The sequence below is a fragment of the Pan troglodytes genome, chromosome 2 (assembly GCF_028858775.2).
Source record: "Pan troglodytes isolate AG18354 chromosome 2, NHGRI_mPanTro3-v2.0_pri, whole genome shotgun sequence".
NCBI lineage: Eukaryota > Metazoa > Chordata > Mammalia > Primates > Hominidae > Pan > Pan troglodytes.
The window spans coordinates 193,571,290-193,590,708 of NC_086015.1; the positions used below are offsets into that span (position 1 = coordinate 193,571,290).

The 19,419-nt window shown below is 35.2% G+C and overlaps 2 protein-coding genes across 3 annotated transcripts in view; one reads left to right on the plus strand and one right to left on the minus strand.

Annotated features, from left to right (window-relative positions):
• Window positions 1–14,977, plus strand: part of CLDN16 (claudin 16) — a 30,496-nt gene extending 15,519 nt beyond the window's left edge. Inside the window, exons 3-5 of one of the 2 annotated variants that reach the window (XM_001161102.7) lie at window positions 2,918–3,082; window positions 6,476–6,667; window positions 8,542–14,977. In XM_001161102.7, coding sequence (XP_001161102.3) covers window positions 2,918–3,082; window positions 6,476–6,667; window positions 8,542–8,675 — 491 coding nt within the window. In that variant the 3' untranslated portion in view covers window positions 8,676–14,977. The remainder of the gene's footprint in view (window positions 1–2,917; window positions 3,083–6,475; window positions 6,668–8,541) is intronic. The other variant, XM_009447017.5, reaches the window with a different exon arrangement.
• Window positions 14,978–18,531: 3,554 nt separating this feature from the next.
• TMEM207 (transmembrane protein 207) overlaps window positions 18,532–19,419 on the minus strand; it is a 30,158-nt gene continuing 29,270 nt past the window's right edge. The window contains exon 5 of the mRNA XM_054681333.2: window positions 18,532–19,419. Coding sequence (XP_054537308.1) covers window positions 19,163–19,419 — 257 coding nt within the window. The 3' untranslated portion in view covers window positions 18,532–19,162.

A 19,419-nucleotide genomic window follows, 5' to 3' on the forward strand; every position in this document is an offset into this window, starting at 1 on the left:
CACTGCACTCCAGCCTGGGAGACAGAGCAAGACTCCATCTCAAAAATAAAATAATAAATAAATAAATTATAGTTACATGTCAGCAGAGCCCATGTTGCTATGAATAAAGAAATGTCTTAAATTTAAAAATCTTACTGTTGATTCTCTCAATCCATCTCAAAAATAAAATAATAAATAAATAAATTATAGTTACATGTCAGCAGAGCCCATGTTGCTATGAATAAAGAAATGTCTTAAATTTAAAAATCTTACTGTTGATTCTCTCAATCCTTCTCCATAGTGTTTATTTGTTTATTTATAAGAACATCGAACCCTGCTAAGAAACATCTGTTCTGTTATGAAAGCAAAGTGGTTTTAGTCTCTTTCAAAGCAAATGATGGGTGATGGCACCATAAGGCAACCTCTTTTCTCAAGATAAATAAAAAATTAAGCCCTTGGAATGTGACTTTTCCCCTGAACCTCTATTTCAGTCCAGAGGAAAGCACTTAAACACAGCAGCACTCTAAAATTCTTCATCTGCTATTTAAAAGTTGGGTGCGTGGAACATTTTTAAAAACATAGTTCATAAGGTCTTTGTTTTATTTTTGTTAAAAAGGATTTTCTTAATTCTTTTTCTTTTCCCCTCTCTGTGCTAACCTAGTTCTACCTACAAAGAAACACTATTTGCTGAATAGGAATGGACATTTTGTCTATTCTAAAAATTCATTAAAATGGATTTTAATTCATAAGCTGATAAGAAAATGAAAAATTTAAAAAAATTTAAAACTTTTAAATACTGTTATATACATTTATGCAAGAAGAAAATATAATCACTCATAAGCTCACTACATAGAGAAAACCACTGTTTATATTTAATATGTTCCTTTTTCATCTTTGACCTATGCTATCACATTTTTCCCTTTTTTAACCTATTACTTCCAAATAATACACTAAAGACCCATTACTTTTCTTTAAAGAATTCTATCATGTTTAAAGACAGCAGAGATAAAAATGTACTCTAGGAAAATGACATATTTATACCCTCTTGGTTAGGATGTTACATGTGAGGAAGTAGGATTTTATTTTTACTTTTTGCTATCTTTCATACAACTACAATTAGATTACTCTTCCCACTGTCCTGTATACTTAGGTTGTTTAATCCAGACAAATATGTTTGTCACGGCTCCAGTTGATATAGATAATTTGAGTCCCCACAAATCAGCATATTAACACCATTCTGGCAGTCAAATCTCACATGATCCCAGAAAAAGAAATTTCTCACTGGCCAGCATGACCTATCTTCTTTCAGAACTCCCCTCCTGGAGCCAGGCTGGTCATGGGGTCCCTGGTCCACCCCATAGGCTCTTCAGATACCCTACATGTAGGATAGGAGTTGGAGAGTTCCGAAGGGAAGAAGATCTAGGCCCACGAGAGTTTGGATGAGTTCAGACCACCCTATCCTGATGGTATAGCTGGTCCCAGATAGTCCTAGGTTTCAAAAGGGTACTTGGAAAATTTCAAGGGAGGCCATCCAAAGAACAAGAACTTTTGTCTGAGGGCCCTGAGTAGGAGGCCTACTTGTGTATGCTATGTAGTGATCAAGAAGATATCTTGAAATAGTGGTACTATCTAATAGGTTACCTATTTTTATCTTCCCTAAATTTTGAGAAAAATAAGTCTTAGATTTGGAACATTTAAATTTTCTGAAATGATGCTAAATTTTGAGATCTTATGAATTCTGTTTTAGAGACAAATATTCATATATATTAAGATAATTATAGATAGTATGTTTACCTACTAATGAGGTAGGGACTGATTTTATGCATTGATTTTCTCTCTCAGATGAGTCATAATATTTTTATTTTAAGTTAAGGAATATTGGCTGCATTTTTGCAAGCAACATATTTCCAAATAAGCCCTAAGGTTACCTACCATTGGATAAAAATTATTTAAAATACAAGGAAACCCCAGATCAATATGAAGATAAAACATAATTGCTGTACCATAAAACGAATAAATTTTATTACCCTTATCCATCAGCCAGCTAGAACAGTAATAGTTCTGATTTCAGTTAATTAATCTTCTATTCGAGATATGATTTCCCTAAGTTGAGCTCAGCATAACTATAACTCAGAGTTCTGGAGGCTTTCATAGTTGAAGATGCTTCTACTGCAGAAGATGATTGCTACTGTTCCACTTTCATCTTCCTGATCTTTTCTTTCCTGGACTGTCTACCATATATTCTTATTGTCTGTAGCTTTAAAATATGGTCATTTGACAATGCAAGGTTGAAGGCTTAATATGTAATATTGGCCAAGAAGAGTCACGATTTAAATAGCTGAAAGAGAAAATGATCTAATTTCCAGAAATTACCTTCTACTTAATAGCACAAATTAACTCTCCTTCTTCTAAAGATCTCCTTATGGCTTCTTCTATCCTGAACTGGCAAAAAGAAGTCTTGAAATATTTTATTCTGCTTCCCTGTGTCAAATTTTAGCCAATTATTATTTTTAAATAAAAAAACAATTAAAGTGATTATTTATTCAATATTTATTAAGAAATTTTTGTAGGACAGATATGCTACCTTCGATTCAGCAATCGGCTACAATATTTGTGAATGAGACATTTTCCAGAGTAGGAGGCAAAAAGGAAAACATTTATTTAGTTTCCACTATCTACCGGGATGCTCTCTGCTAGTATACCAACAACAGAACTAAGTAGTGAACTGTGGTTGAACAAGCAATAATGTCAATAATCTCATATTTTTTAGTTTTATGAAAACATTAGGGGTACTTATGTTCAAGTTCATACAAAGTCTGACTTTTACCGGAGGGGTGTGTTAATGTTACCTACTTGTCTGGTTTTTTTGCTATGTCTCTGTGAGTTAATATGGTTCCTTCTTCTGACTCTGCTTTAACCATATGCCCTGGTCTTCCAGTGAAGCTGGTGGTAACTCGAGCGTTGATGATTACTGCAGATATTCTAGCTGGGTTTGGATTTCTCACCCTGCTCCTTGGTCTTGACTGCGTGAAATTCCTCCCTGATGAGCCGTACATTAAAGTCCGCATCTGCTTTGTTGCTGGAACCACATTACTAATAGCAGGTACTGGTCTGGCTGGACTAGCAACAGGGGTAGGGAGACTCTGCTATGGACTTGAGGTGAAGGAGAGTGTTGTGCTGAAGCTGCTCATTTTCGGATTATATGTGGCTTCCTTTTCTAGATTGAAAAACTAAAGGTCACTTCTACCAGCCCTGCATACTTTAGCTTTGAAGTCAGCTAATTAGTCTTTTGTTAATATCTCAGAACAAAATATGAAGCTCTCAGGCCGGGTGTGGTGGCTTATGCCCATAATCCCAGCACTTTGGGAGGCCAAGGCAGGCAGATCACTTGAGGCCAGGAGTTTGAAACCAGCTGGCCATCATGGTGAAACCCTATCTCCACTAAAAATACAAATCCAGGCATGGTGGTGCACGCCTGTAGTCCCAGCTACTCGGCGGGGCTGAGGCAGGAGAATCGCTCGAACCCAGGAGGCGGAGGTTGCAGTGAGCAGAGATCGCGCCACTGCACTCCAGCCTGGGCGACAGAGCAAGACTCCGACTCACGGAAAAAAAAAAAAAAAAAAAAAAAAAAAAAAGGAAATAAAGAAAAAAAAAGCTCTAAAACTATGTTTCGGCCATTTAAAAAGTTACATAACTTCAATTTTTAAAATAATTTATCTTGTGATTATTACTAAAGTTAAAATCCTAAAGTAAGCCCCAAACTTCTACCTCCTTACCTGTACCCACCACCACCAACTCCACCAATTCTTTTTAACAGTAAACTAACAATTGTGCCAAGTCCTATGTTAAACTTGTCCCATGTACTAACCCATTTGTTCATAAATGTAACAATAAACAGATCATATTGTTATCCTCACTTAAGATGCAGATAAATAATTGAAGTTCTGAAGACTAGTCAAGCATATTTATTAGTCAAGCGTGACTAATAAACAACACATCAAAAAGCACTTTAAGTAGTATTTATTAGTGAAACAGCAAAAATGATACTTTATTCAGGTCTGTCTTCAACTTCAAAGCTTAGTCCTCTTCTTTTGCAACATAATGTCTTCTTCTTGTCTGTTAGCAGGAAAAATCTTGTCTGCTAACAAAGCGAATATAAGTGGGAGCCTGACCAGGCAGTGTGGGGTAGTACATCGATATGGAGTTTGGAACTAAAAACACTTGTAGATATGTATGTGTGATATCTTCACCCATGTCTCTGTTTCCTGATCTGCAAAGGGGCATGAAGCTAAGGTAGTAACATGTAGCCTGAATTGCTATGGTGAAGATGCAATGTGGGCACAGCAAACTCTTAGCTGACTGCCTAACCCTTTATATGCTCAGAACTTGGGCCTCCCTGACTTTTGACACAGAAATGTTAAGTCAACGTCCTAATAATCCTCAGATTGTATTATAAAGTTACAAAAATTTAGAATTCTTCCCTTCTGTAAGTCATTTATTTCATTATCCCACCTACTGACAGCATAGAACTTCTTAACATACAATGTATTTCATTTAACAGATTTAAACATTATTTAATCTAATTATTTACGGTTATATAATTGTGTTCGAGAATATTTTTGAGGCATCATCAGTAAATAACCCATCTTACGTAAAACAACAAAACAAATAGCATTTAAAAAATAAGTCACTGAAGAAAATCCTGATAGGAATGACTGAATAAATAACTAAATTGAAAGAGAAAGCATGTCCTAAGCTTTGGAAACTTTAGAATTAGTGTGCTATAAAATTTATTTTTAAAGTCTGTAATCTGTTTTGAAGTTTTAGAAAAGGAATTTCTAACTGAAAACTGCAGATAATGGCATTATAGCAATGCTATTGCAATATATACTGCGTTTTCTAAAGGTTATGTGTTTATTATCTGGCTTTTTTTTTTTTCGAGACGGAGTCTCGCTCTGTCGCCCAGGCTGGAGTGCAGTGGCGTGATCTCGGCTCACTGCAAGCTCCACCTCCTGGGTTCACGCCATTCTCCTGTCTCAGCCTCCCAAGTAGCTGGGACTGCAGGCGCCCGCCACCACGCCTGGCTACTTTTTGTATTTTTAGTAGAGAAGGGGTTTCACCATGTTCGCCAGGATGGTCTCGATCTCTTGACCTCGTGATCCGCCCACCTCGGCCTCCCAAAGCGCTGGGATTACAGGCGTGAGCCAACGTGCCCGGCCTATCTGCTCCTTCTTAAAGTTCTTACATTAAACAATTAGGAGAAGAATACAGTTACATAGTGATTTAAGTAGATATCACAGAATCTCTAGGGAAAAAAATGTAAAATTTTTGGAGACTACATATTTCATTTTTATTTTTTAGATTTGGGAAAGACAAATATTTCTCTCATTAGACAGTAAAACAACTCTGGAATGTAATCTGAAGAGATTGTTTGGGAACACATGCATCTAACTTAGCACAGAGTAGCAGAACTTTGAAATGAAGGAAAAGCAGGATCCAGTTATTTGGGTGTTGGCGGGCAAGATCTTAACACTAACGTTGATACAGCTTCAGGATTTCAGTAAGCATACATTTACAAGTAAATAACTGAAAATCCAACTCAAGCAGACTTAGACAACTTATAGATTACTGATTTCTTCTAATTGCCTTCTGCTAGGCATTGAGCATGTGGAGAGTACATATTTTAAAAACACTCTTTTAATTCAGTGTTTTGTCCTCCAACTCACCACATTTCTTATTGCATCTAGGCTTCGACATGCAATTTATACCTTTAAAATAACAGGACACTAGTGGCGTCATTTCAAACCAGTTAATTGTCAGAGAAGCTAATCTGTGGAGATGTATTTAAAGGGAATAACATTTCTTGGTCCATTCTTATATGGTGTGGGGGTAGTAGATAAAGATTTATTTGAAAGTAAAAACACTTTTTACTTCAATTATTTGTGTTTGACCTCAAGACACTGAAATCAGTGACTTTAAAAACAGTTTTCACATGGGTGCTGATTACGTAGCTGGCATAGCTTCAAAAGGGGGTACAGGGAGCATTAAATACTCCTAATGATATTTACTCACAATTTAAAAATCATTACAGAATGAACATATGCTCTATGCTGTTTGTGTTAGACTACATTCTTTTTCTGTTTTGTTTGGTTTTGTTTCACTATTTTCCTTTATACAATACTAACATGGCATTGGAAAGACAGGAAAATCAAAGAAGACCATAACGGTGAATTTCGATTTACACAGATAAGCACTGCGTTATTTCATTTTTGCATTTTCTTTATGTATAAACTGAGATAAAATTTAAAAAAGATACAAGATGGAAGGCAAAAGGAAGAGACATAAGAAGTGTCCAAAGTTTGGGTCGCCCATGAATCCATGTTACTGTTTTTACCTCTCTGAATGACGCCAGCCATTTTGGGTAGTAAGCAGGTATTTTTGGATTTAAATTCAGAAAATGTCCCCTATTATTTGTAGCATCCTCCCTTTCTTTCAGGTACCCCAGGAATCATTGGCTCTGTGTGGTATGCTGTTGATGTGTATGTGGAACGTTCTACTTTGGTTTTGCACAATGTATTTCTTGGTATCCAATATAAATTTGGTTGGTCCTGTTGGCTCGGAATGGCTGGGTCTCTGGGTTGCTTTTTGGCTGGAGCTGTTCTCACCTGCTGCTTATATCTTTTTAAAGGTAAGAATAAAATAAAATAGCAAATTTCCTTGCCTCCACTATCATTTTTCCCAATCCAGTGGAAACAAATTTCAAAAGAAAAAAATGTTATTTATTTGAATTCCTACCTATTGCCATTAAAAATTCCAATTGTTCAAGGGCAATTGAATTGTAATACTCAAACATTATTACCCAGTTAGTTCTATATTAATTGAAAAATAAAATCCACAACTACAAGCATGTCCAATATTCAAATGTATAATAGTTATCTTGATGTATTACAATTATACATATATACATATATACACACATATACATACTGTATATATACTATATATGTATATATACTATATACATATAGTATATATACTATATATACATACTGTATATATACCATATACATATAGTATATATACTATATATACATACTGTATATATACCCTTGTATATATACGTATACATAGTACATATGTATACACATATACACATATGTATATGCATATATGTATATGTATACACATATACACATATGTATATGCATATATGTATATGTATACACATATACACATATGTATATGCATATATGTATATGTATACACATATACACATATGTATATGCATATATGTATATGTATACACATATACACATATGTATATGTATACACATATACACATATGTATATGTATACACATATACACATATGTATATGCATATATGTATATGTATACACATATACACATATGTATATGCATATATGTATATGTATACACATATACACATATGTATATGCATATATGTATATGTATACATATATGTATAATTGTAATACATCAAAATAACTATTGTACATTTGAATATTGGACATAGTTGTAGTTGTGGATTTTTTCAATTAATATAACACTAACGGTAATAATGTTTGAGTGTTATAATTCAGTTGCCCTTGAACAATTGGAATTTTTAATGGTAATTGGAATTTTTAATGGTAACAGGTAGGAATACACCCATGTGTATGTATGTATATATACACCCATGTGTATGTATGTATATATACACCCATGTGTATGTATGTATATATACACCCATGTGTATGTATGTATATATACACCCATGTGTATGTATGTATATATACACCCATGTGTATGTATGTATATATACACCCATGTGTATGTATGTATATATACACCCATGTGTATGTATGTATATACACCCATGTGTATGTATGTATATATACACACATGTATATGTATGTATATATACACACATGTATATGTATGTATATATGCACACATGTATATGTATATATATGCACACATGTATATGTATATTAGAATTATACATATATGTGTGTCTATATATACAATTATACCTTTATAATTGTATGCATATATGTAGATATACATATAATTGTAATACATTAAAATAACTATTATACATTTGAATATTGGACATAGTTGTAGTTGTGAATTTTCTATATATATATATTTTTTGATGTATTACAATTATACATGCATATAAATCTTCACCCACTCAACTAAATGTATATTTAGTGTTAAACTGAGAAGTGGACTAAGATCCAGCCAAATACTTCTTTTTAAAGAATTTAACATGTTATGTTGGGTTTCTAAAAATATCACCTAAAAAACTAAGGGAATACCTCTCCTGATGAAGAAAAAAAAAATAACAGGAAATCTACTTGGCTGAATTTTAAACCTAAAAGAAACTTTCAGAATGAAAATCTTAAATTGTCTTCTAGGATTCTTCTTAGAGTTCCAAAATGATACCTTCTTTGAGTATCTATATTCTTGCTCCTTTTGAAGAAGAACATATAAAATGGTATTTTATAATTTTCCCAAGTTCACTGAGTTCTACTTATTTTTATATTTCTTTCAAACAGATGTTGGACCTGAGAGAAACTATCCTTATTCCTTGAGGAAAGCCTATTCAGCCGCGGGTGTTTCCATGGCCAAGTCATACTCAGCCCCTCGCACAGAGACGGCCAAAATGTATGCTGTAGACACAAGGGTGTAAAATGCACGTCTCAGTGTGTGTTTGCATATGATTTCATCAATCAGTATGGTTACATTGATAAAATAGTCAATCCAGGAACAGTTATTTAGAATTCATATTGAATTAAATTAATTGCTAGCTTAATCAAAATGTTTGATTCTCCTATACTTTTTCTTTCTATTACTCTTATATTTTCACGTCATTCTCTCTGCTAACCTTCCACCTTATGTACACACTTTCCCTATATTTTAAGATAAGTCTGCTAGGATGTAGAAATATTTGTTTGTGATTTCTATATAGCTATTAGAGATTATGACACAGTAATATTAAAATGAAATGATACTTAAACAGAAAGCAATTTCAAAAGAGGCCAGGGACCCTAATCTTTGAGGATATGAAGAAACTTACTTTTCTCCCTGGCTTTTGGTTCACTTTTTGTACTTTTAACAAGTGGGTGAATTATTTGATAATTTTGAGGAAGATTATTCTTTTAAATTCAAACTAGTATATCAATGCCTACCATTACTCTGATTATATTAAAACAGAAAAAGGAAATAACAACTTCGTATACCAGCCACTGGTGAGAGTTAAAGACAAGAGCTGCCCCCCCCCCACCCCCAAATGTCAAAGGCAAATGCTAAATTGATACTGGCGCTCGTGGTGACTTTCTACCTCACTAACAACATAAGGGATCTCCATATTATTTCACCACTATTCTAGCTTTGCTGATATATTGCCAAATGATTAGACTACAGAATAGTTCAACCAGAGAATTTACTCATTTATTGATTAAACATCCAAATACTATTGTAATATACTATGTTAAAATTCATCAATTCAAGTGCCCACACACCACTGAATCATCAGCACCAAGCAATATATTAGACATATGGCAAAATTCAACAAATATATTTTGATATAAATAAATAAACGTTCACGACTTTACTTAAAAAATCAATGTTGCGGCTGGGCACGGTAGCTCGCGTCTGTAATCCCCGCACTTTGGGAGGCCAAGGCGGGTGGATCACGAGGTCAAGAGACGGAGACCATCCTGGCTAACATGGTGAAACCCCGTCTCTACTAAAAATACAAAAATTAGCCGGGCGTGGTGGCGGCGCCTGTAGTCCCAGCTACTCGGGAGGCTGAGGCAGGAGAATCGTTTGAACCCAGGAGGTGGAGGTTGCAGTGAGCGGAGATCACACCATTGCACTCCAGTCTGGCAACAGAGCGAGACTCCATCTCAAAAAACAAAAATAAATAAATAAATAAATAAATATTCTTCATAAAATGTGGGTTTTGGGGAAATACAGAATTACATATACATTTAACGAAGTCGCTAATGACATTTCATTCACATTCATAATGTAACCATCTTGAATTTTTTTAATTGTAGCGATTTTAAAAATGTAAAATTTAATTTCCAGTTTTCTAATTACTTGTCAGTCACATTAATAACATTAGTACCTTTACAGTACCCTTGCAGTACCTGAAAAGAATATCAACTCACCCAGAAATTAGTTCTTTGAAAAAAAAGAAATTAAGTTGTGAATTTCTAAAGACCTTGAAATAAGTGTTTCAAATTTAAAGAACAAAGAATGATGTGAAAATGAGATTATGATTCCTACTACATGAATTAACGTTTCGAAATTGCTGTTTATTACTTCCCAGAGTATCTTTAACAGTATTCTCTGAAGCAGTTCCAATCTAGTTGGAGAATTAACAGCAATTGATTTAACTATCTCATTTTTATTAACTGTAATTGACATTAAAAATATTTGTAAATCATACTCATTAGTTATTTGATCATTGTTCTATGCATTTTAAAATTAATTTTGTGTTGTTCCTCTCAATATTTGTTTTTAACATTTATTCCCATTTTTATTTTATACTATTGTCTGTCATGCTTTATGTATTCCAAGAAGTCTCTTGAAATCCTTGTGGGGAAAGGCAGGACAAAAATAATTAGTTAATTAGATTTGAAAAATGTAATTTTTCCATTTTAAATATTTCGTTTGTATAAGAAAATATTTCAGAGAACCATGATGATAATGGATATGTGTGACTGTTTTGAATTTTTTTCTCAATTAAAACATTTTGTATGTAATGGGAGGAATGTCAAGATTTGCTTTTTAATTTATTTGAAACATTCATTTCTAATTCATTGTAATTTAATGACGCTTCCCAAAATAAAGCATAAAGAAGACTATGCTTTGTATGGCAACTAGTGAACAACAAAACAAATATTAAATGATGAAGCTGTAATTATTGACAGGTTGTGATGTAACAGGGCAAGAAAGAAAAAAGTGGTATAATCCAAAGGCATATACAGGTAAGATTATTAGATTGAAACATTAAAATAGCTCACTAAATACTGGGTACTACTATTTAGGCATGGCTACTAATTGCAATATAAGAAAAGAAAAAATTTTAAAAATTGGACAATGCTATTTATCCACCCCTTCATTAACTACTTTCTTTCTAAGATCAAATTTTTAAATTAAAATTACCTTTCATTTTTATAAAATCTGTATATGTGCATTGTAAAATCTTTGTGTAAAAAACACAAAGATTCAAAAATATATCTTATTTAAATACCAAGGCAACATTATCACCAAATTCTCTCTACCTGGGACATCACTACTCCTAAAACTTTATTGAATCTCTACACAGCCTCCCACATATTCTCTATTTGTGCACATACCCGTAAAGACACATTCATATAAATATGTATCTCTTTTTGAAGAGATCATTTCATATGTTGCTTTATATTTACGTTTTTTCTTATTTAACTACCTCTGATTTATGGTAAGCAATACATTTCACATCTAATACCTAGTCTATGTTTAAATCTCTTCAAACATTTAAAAACATTCTGCACAGCTACTTTGTCAAAACAAGGATCTGCCTTTCATTTTGTTAAGTCCCTTAAGTCTCTTTTAATCAAGTTACACTTTTTTCCCACTGATCTTGACTTGTTAAAACAGCAGGACCAGTTTTTGTACACTTTGTTCCACCTTCTGGATTTGTCTGGGGATGTCATGTAGCTTAATTTCTCAATGCCTTGTATTTTCAGTAATGGAAGTTTAAATCTAAAGACTAGATGGAATCAAGCTAAATAGTTTGTAGAATACAACATAGATGATGTGACAGCATACCTGGAGACCTAATAAGTGGTTGATTTACTCTTAGTTTAAATGCTAAAATTGTTCACTGGATTAGAAAGTTGGTGAGCTTACCCCTCAATTTTTCTGTGCGTGTGTGTATGTATATATACACACAGAGAATATATATACATATATATATGGAATATATATAAATGGATATATATGTAATATACGGATATATAATATATGGATATATAATATATAGATTTAATATGGATTAATAGGTGGAGTTTATATATCCAGGGTTGCATTGAGTGTCTGCAGCTTTTCCAGGCACATGGGTGCAAGCTGTCAGTGGATCTACCATTTCAAATGGCAGTATTTTATATATTCATATATTAATCCATAGTAAAGAAGTACATATATATATTTCATTAATAAAAACAAGTAATCAATGTAGTGTTATTGTGAAACTATGGGAATACCATATTCCTCATCAACCGTATACATGATAGTTTTAACAATTGATAATTCTTATCTGTGCTAATGCTTTCATAAAGATTTGTAGAAAGAGAACTTTCTAATTCTATTGCATCTGCATCTTTCATAGAAATTCTTCTGTAAAAAAGCCTTTGCCCCTTCACTGGAGTCTGTTCAAGTTAGCCTGAAAGGATAGGATGAATATTCAGTTCTTTCCCTCTATTCGCCAATTTACTAATACAAACTAAGGAGCTTGTTTTTTAGTGATATGATATATAATTTATTTTCCAAATTGGTACACTTTTGAGAAAAAAAGTGAGCGCCATTAATCATGAAGTAAGGATGTTCCTCAGAAAGCAAGGCCATATGGTCTCTCTCTTAAAGAGTTATGTGTACAATTTTTTAGTAGTTTTCCATTTCTGACTATTAGTATAGAATTATAGATTTTCTTTAATTCAATGTTTAATCCACTGTAATCATTATTGTTTTGGTACTCAAATTATTAAATGTTTGATCAATAGAGACTGCTTAAGCTAGCTCCTATGTGTTCTTGACACAGGCCTATTAATATTTTTTTCAGTAGTCTTAATGTTGAAGTGTATGTAGAAAATTACAAGTTTATAGCTAGATAGATTCTTACAATGTGAATATACCTATACAATCAATATTATGTTAAGAAATAGTGTTGCAGCTTTTGTAGTTTGGTGTGCAGGAGGGAATGGCACCCGGTAGCTTTTATTCTCCCCCATTGCTTGGCAAGCAGGAAGGAGGGTTACTGTGTTAGAGGATTCCTCCAGTGCTGCTTCTCCAGCTTGAAATCTCTGGCTGCCATGACCTCTGCCTGGGGCTGTGCTCCAGCCTGCCAAGCTCACTCTGTCCACTCGGCTCAGCAGACTGAACTCAGCTCATGCCCTGGCCTGGATCCCACACCCACCATAGGATCTGCACTCAGCCTGTGGCTGGACCAGGCATGCCACAAGCAGCTTCCATACTGGGCATTGGTGTCTACACAGGGGGAATGTGGAGGCACCTGAAAACCTGGAGATGCCAACAACTGTGGAGCCCCAAGGAGTGTTAAAGCTCTTGCACAGGGCGTCCTGAGATCTGAGTATCAAGAAATGTTACACCTTTCTCTTGTTCCCACCACACACAGCTTGGTGAGTTCCAGGTTCTTGTCCCGTGACCAAAAAGAATAAGGCACGCAGACACTGGATAGTGAGTAGGGCAAGGAAGAATTTTATTGAGTGACAGAGAAAAGCTCTCAAAGGAGAAGGGACCCAAGAATGGGTAGCTCTTTTTTGAGAGGGGGCCTGAAGGTGGGTAGGCCTCTGTGAGACTGAGTCCGGGGTTTTTATGGGCTTTGAATGGGGGAGTACATGCTGATTGGTCCATGGGTGAATTGGGAAAAGCACCAATTGATTGATTAAAAGACATCAAGGAAGTTCTCACTCCCATCATGGACTCTACCCATAACTCACAGCTCAGTTTTCAGGCTTTAAACTGCCTTTGGCTTGAAGGTCAGTTTTCACCAGGGACCTGTCCCTGTCTGCCTAGGAATTTGTATGTCTCCTGTCACTGTCGATAGCCAATCACTACCAACTCTCCCCCACAACACCACTGTGCAAGAAGTTCTGGACCCAGCCATTATTCTCACAATCCGGTGGGTAATCCCTATCCTGATTTCAAACACTATAGATTAGTTTTTCTCTATTTCTGAACTATTATGTATTTAACTCTTTTTGTCTGGCTTCTTTCACTTACTATTATGTTGTGAGGGTCAACATTCCTTTATATTGTTGTATATGATTTAGTTTGTTTATCTTCATTGCTGTAGAATATTATCTTGCATAAATATAACACAAATGTTTAATCCATTTTATGGGACATGAATATTTAATTTGTTCCCAATTTTGGCAATTGCAAATAGTGCTGCTATGAGCACTGTTGGACACAATTTTGAGAGACATATGCACTCCTTTGTCTTAGAAATATACACAGGATGAGGATTGCTCCATCAGAGGTTGTATTAGTCTGTTCTCAACTGCTATAAAGAACTGCCCAAGACTGGGTAATTTATAAAGGAAAGAGATTTAATTGACTCACAGTTCTGCATGGCTTGGGAAACCTCAATAACTTACAATCATGGTGGAAGGGAAAGCAGGCACATCTTACATGGCAGCCAGTGAGAGAGAGCAATCATTTGAAGGAGGAACTGTCAAAGGCTTATAAAACCATCAGATCTCATGAGAACTCACTATCACAAGAACAGCATGAGGAAATCTGCCTCCATGATCCAATCACTTCCCATTCTCAACACGTGGGGAATACAGATCACTTCCTCGACACATGGAGATTATAATTTGAGATGATATTTTGGTGGGGAGGCAGAATAAAACCATATCATTGCACTCCTGGTCCCTCCCAAATCTCATGTCTTTCACATTCAAAACCAATCATGCCTCCCCAACAGTCCCCCAAAGACTTAACTCATTTCAGCACTAATCTGAAAGTATAAGTCCAAAGTTTCATCTGAGACAAGGCAAGTCCCTTCCACTCAGAAGCCTGTAAAATCAAAAGCAAGTTAGTTACTTCCAAGATAAAATGGGGTTAGAGACATTGGATAAATGCTCTTATTCCAAATGGAAGAAATTGACCAAAACAAAGGGGCCACAGGCCCCATGCCAGTCCAAAACCCAGTGGGGGCAATCATTAAATTTTAAAGCCCCAAAAATGATCTCTTTTTACTCCATGTCTCACATCCAGGTCATGCTGATGCAAAAACTGGGCTCCCATGGCCTTGGGCAGCTCTGCTTCTGTGGCTTTGCAGAGTACAGCCTGTCTCCTGGCTGCTTTCATGGGCTAGCATTGAGTGTCTGCAGCTTTTCCAGGTACATGGTGCACGCTGTCAGTGGATCTACCATTCTGGGGTCTGGAGGACATTGGCTGTCTTCTCACAGCTCCACTAGGCAGTGCCACAGTGGGCATCTGTGTGTGGGCTCCAACCCCACATTTCCCTTCCATGCTGCCCTAGCAGAGATTCTCCAGGAAGTCTCTACCCCTGCAGCAGACTTCTGCCTGGACATCCAGGCATTTCCATACATCCTCTGAACTCTAGGTGGAGGTTCTCAAACCTTAATTCTTGAATTCTGTGTACCCACAGGCCCAACACCATGTGGAAGCTGCCAAGGATTGGCAGCTTCTAAAACTATGGCCTGAGCTGTTCCTTGGCCCCTTGTAGTGCCAACTGGAGCTGGAGCTGCTGGGACACAGGACACCAAATCCCAAGGCTGCACAAAGCAGCAGAGCCAGGGGCCTGGCCCACGAAACCATTTTTTCCTCCTAGGCTTCCAGGCCTGTGATGGGAGGGGCTGCCTCAAAAGTCTCTGACATGCCCTGGAGATATTTTCCCAATTGTCTTGGCTATTAAAGTATGGCTTCTTATTACTCAGGCTAATTTCTACAGCCAGCTTGAATTTCTCCCCAGAAAATGGGTTTTTCTTTTCTATCACATTGTCAGGCCACAAATTTTCCAAACTTTTATGCTCTATTTCCTTTTTAAACATAAGATCCAATTTCAGATAATCTCTTTGAAGTTCAAAGTTCCACAGATATATAGGGCAGAGGCAAAATGCCACCAGTCTCTTTGCTAAAGCACAGCAAGAGTAATCTTCATTCCAGCTCCTACTAAGTTCCTTATCTCCATTTGAGACCACCTCGGCTTGAACTTCACTGTCCACATCACTATCAGCATTTTGGTCCAAACCATTCAACAAATCTCTAGGAGGTTCCAAACTTTCCCACATCTTCCTGTCTTCTTCTGAGCCCTTCAAACTGTTCCAACCTCTGCTTGTTACCCAGTTCCAAAGTCACTTCCACATTTTCTGTATCTTTAAAGCAGTATCCCACTACCTTGATACAAATTAACTACATTAGTTCATTCTCACACTGCTAGAAAGAATTGTCCAAGAATGAATAATTTCTAAAGAAAAGAGGTTTAATTGACTCACCGTTCTGAATTGCTGGAGACGCCTCAGGAAACTTACAATCATGGCAGAATGGGAAGCAGGCACATTTTACATGGTGGCCAGCAAGACAGCGTGAGTGTTTGAAGGAGGAACTGTCAAACACTTATAAAACCATCAGATCTCATGAGAACTTGCTCTCTATCATGACAGCAGCATGAGGGAAACTGTCCTTATGATCCAATCACCTCCCTCCCTTAACACTTGGGGATTACAGGTCCCTCCCTCAACACATGGGGATTACAATTTGAGATGAGATTTGGGTGGGGACACAGAGCCAAACCATATAATGGTATAGAAATGTTCATATATAGTGGATATTACCAAACAATTTTACAAAGCATTTGTACCCATTTACCCTTGCACAGCAGTATATGAGAGTTCAATTCTACACATATTTGCCCAACACCTGGTATAATCTATTTTTTTTTTCATTTTAGCCATTCTAGTGTGTATACGTACTGGTATCCACAAATAAAAATTTGTAGCTTTAGCTTTCATCCTTCTGATAAGTAATGAAGTCCTGTACATATTAATATGTTTATTGTCTATTTGGATATCATATTTATTTAATTTCATGTTCAATTTATTTTCCAATTTTTCTATTGTATGTATTTTTCTGATTTATTTGTAGATAATCTTTATATACCTTTGATATGAGTTGTTTATCAGAGATAGATATTGCAAATATCTTCTAGCTTATGCGTCACATTCTTATTTTATTAATGATATTTTCTGATGAAGAGAAGTTATTTTTAATGTAGTCCAGTTTATTATTTTCTTCCTTTATGGCTCTCATATTTTGTGCCCTGATAAAAAGTCTTCACCTACCAAAAAATCATAATATTCTTTTGTTTTCTTCTAAATTATGTGTTTTAATATTTACTTGTATTTTATTTTGTGCAAACCTTATTCAAGTATAACATACCCACAGAAAAGTACATGAATCATAAGTGTATAATTTGATGAATTTTTCACATGAAAACACTGTTAGCATCAAGATCAAGAAATAATATTATACCAGAACTCCAGAAGTTATTTATTATACACTCCCTACATGAGCCCTCTGCAGCTTGCATAGTCTCAGTTGACTGACTCAAGTTTAAAAATTACTTTAAGAAAAAGATCTGAGTAAAAGTTATTTCCTTATAAGGAAACTGAATAGTACTATTCAGCTTTCTAATTATGTTTTTCATCATATAATTTTATTTTATTATTATTATTATTACTTTTGATACAGAGTCTCACTCTGTCACCAGGCTGGAGTGCAGTGGCATGATCTCGGCTCACTGCAACTTCCGCTCTCAGGTTTGAGCTATTATCCTGCCTCAGCTTCCTGAGTAGCTGGGATTACAGGCATGCGCCACCACGCTCAGCTAATTTTTGTATTTTTAGTAGAGATGGGGTTTCACCATGTTGGCCAGGATGGCCTCGATCTCTTGACCTCATGATCCACCCTCCTTGGCCTCCCAAAGTGCTGGGATTACAGGTGTGAGCCACGGCACCCAGCCAATTTTCTTGTTTATGGTACCACAAACTTTAAACTTATTAAATATATTGAATTAAAACATAATGATCAATATTAGCTTACATATAGACATATTACTAAAAATAAATGATTGACTATACATACACATCCAAAGGTACACACACACACACACACACACATACGATCCTTATTGGGATTAAAATCAAGTAGTGTATTTAGACTATAAAGTAAAGGAGTATTTCTTTGATTTCCTCTAAACATAGGTTTTATTTTATGAATGCTTGAGATGTCATAAAGGCTCAAAATTTAATTTGTTTGAAAGCATGAACAACTGTTTCTTTTTAAGTACAGTAGAAATCTCTACCACTTACTCACTTTAGAAATTGACTTGCTGTTCAATTTAAACATGAATCTAAATATTTTTGAAGAAATGTATTTTAAGAAATAAAATGAATGATTGCCATAGCCATCATTTTATTTGCCAATAAAAGGGTCATTAAAAAATAACTTACACATTCCTCCTATAAGAAGATGTATTGGCTTTAACATACTTCTTATAAAAGTAGTTTATTTTGCATTTTTTTCACAGAAAACTCAACTGGGGTCCTGAAAAAGTAGTTTTCATTTGACAATTACTCCAACCGGTAAAGGTTAAGATAACTAACTTCTTTTCAGTGCCTCTTATTGAAAATCAGATACTATATAAAAATACAAAATATGGAAAGAAATAAAGAAGATGATGATAAAGAAGTTCTAGAAAATTTTCTAAAATTGCAAATCATGCTTAAAACAGTATAGAAAGAAGAAAATTTTATCTAGATTATTGCTCTATTTACAAATCAGTCTTCTATAGTGACGTTTACTGGTTTAATTATCTGAATAAATTTACTTTCATTTAAATCTAACTTTAGAAAGAGGTAAATACAGAAATGGAACTCTAATTGCCACAGAGTGTCTTAGATAATTCTTCACAGAACTAGAAATTTATACACACATGCCGTGACATTAATGAATATAGCTATTTTCTTTCAAAACTTTTTAAATGTAAAAGAAAAAATTTAAAGCTAGGAGAGAATCACTATATTAGTGATTTAGATGTATGTAATAATACCGATTTAGCCTTAGGACAAGTTTTTGAGGTCATGTTTAACTACTTCTTTCTACAAAGGTGCTTACTTTCAATCATTTTTATAATAACAAAATAAAAATATAGAGGCTTTAAAAATAATGGTATCATATGCAATAATGCTATGTCTAAGTCTATAAGAATCTATACACAATAAACACTATTCAGCCATAAAAAAGGAAATTCTGTCATTTATGACAATATGGATGAACCTAGAGGACATTACATTAAGTGAAATAAGCCAGGCACAGAAAGACACATACCACATGGTCTCACTTATGTGGAGTCTAAAATCGTGCACTTTGGGAGGCCGAGGCGGGCAGATCACCTGAGGTCAGGAGTTCGAGACCATCCTGACCAACATGGAGAAACCCCATCTCTACTAAAAATACAAAAATGACCCATGCATGATGATGCATACCTGTAATTCCAGCTACTTGGGAGGCTGAGGCAGGAGAATCACTTGAACCTGGGAGGCGGAGGTTGCAGTGAGCCAAGATCGCCCCGCTGCACTCCAGTCTGGGCAATAAGAGCGAAACTCCAT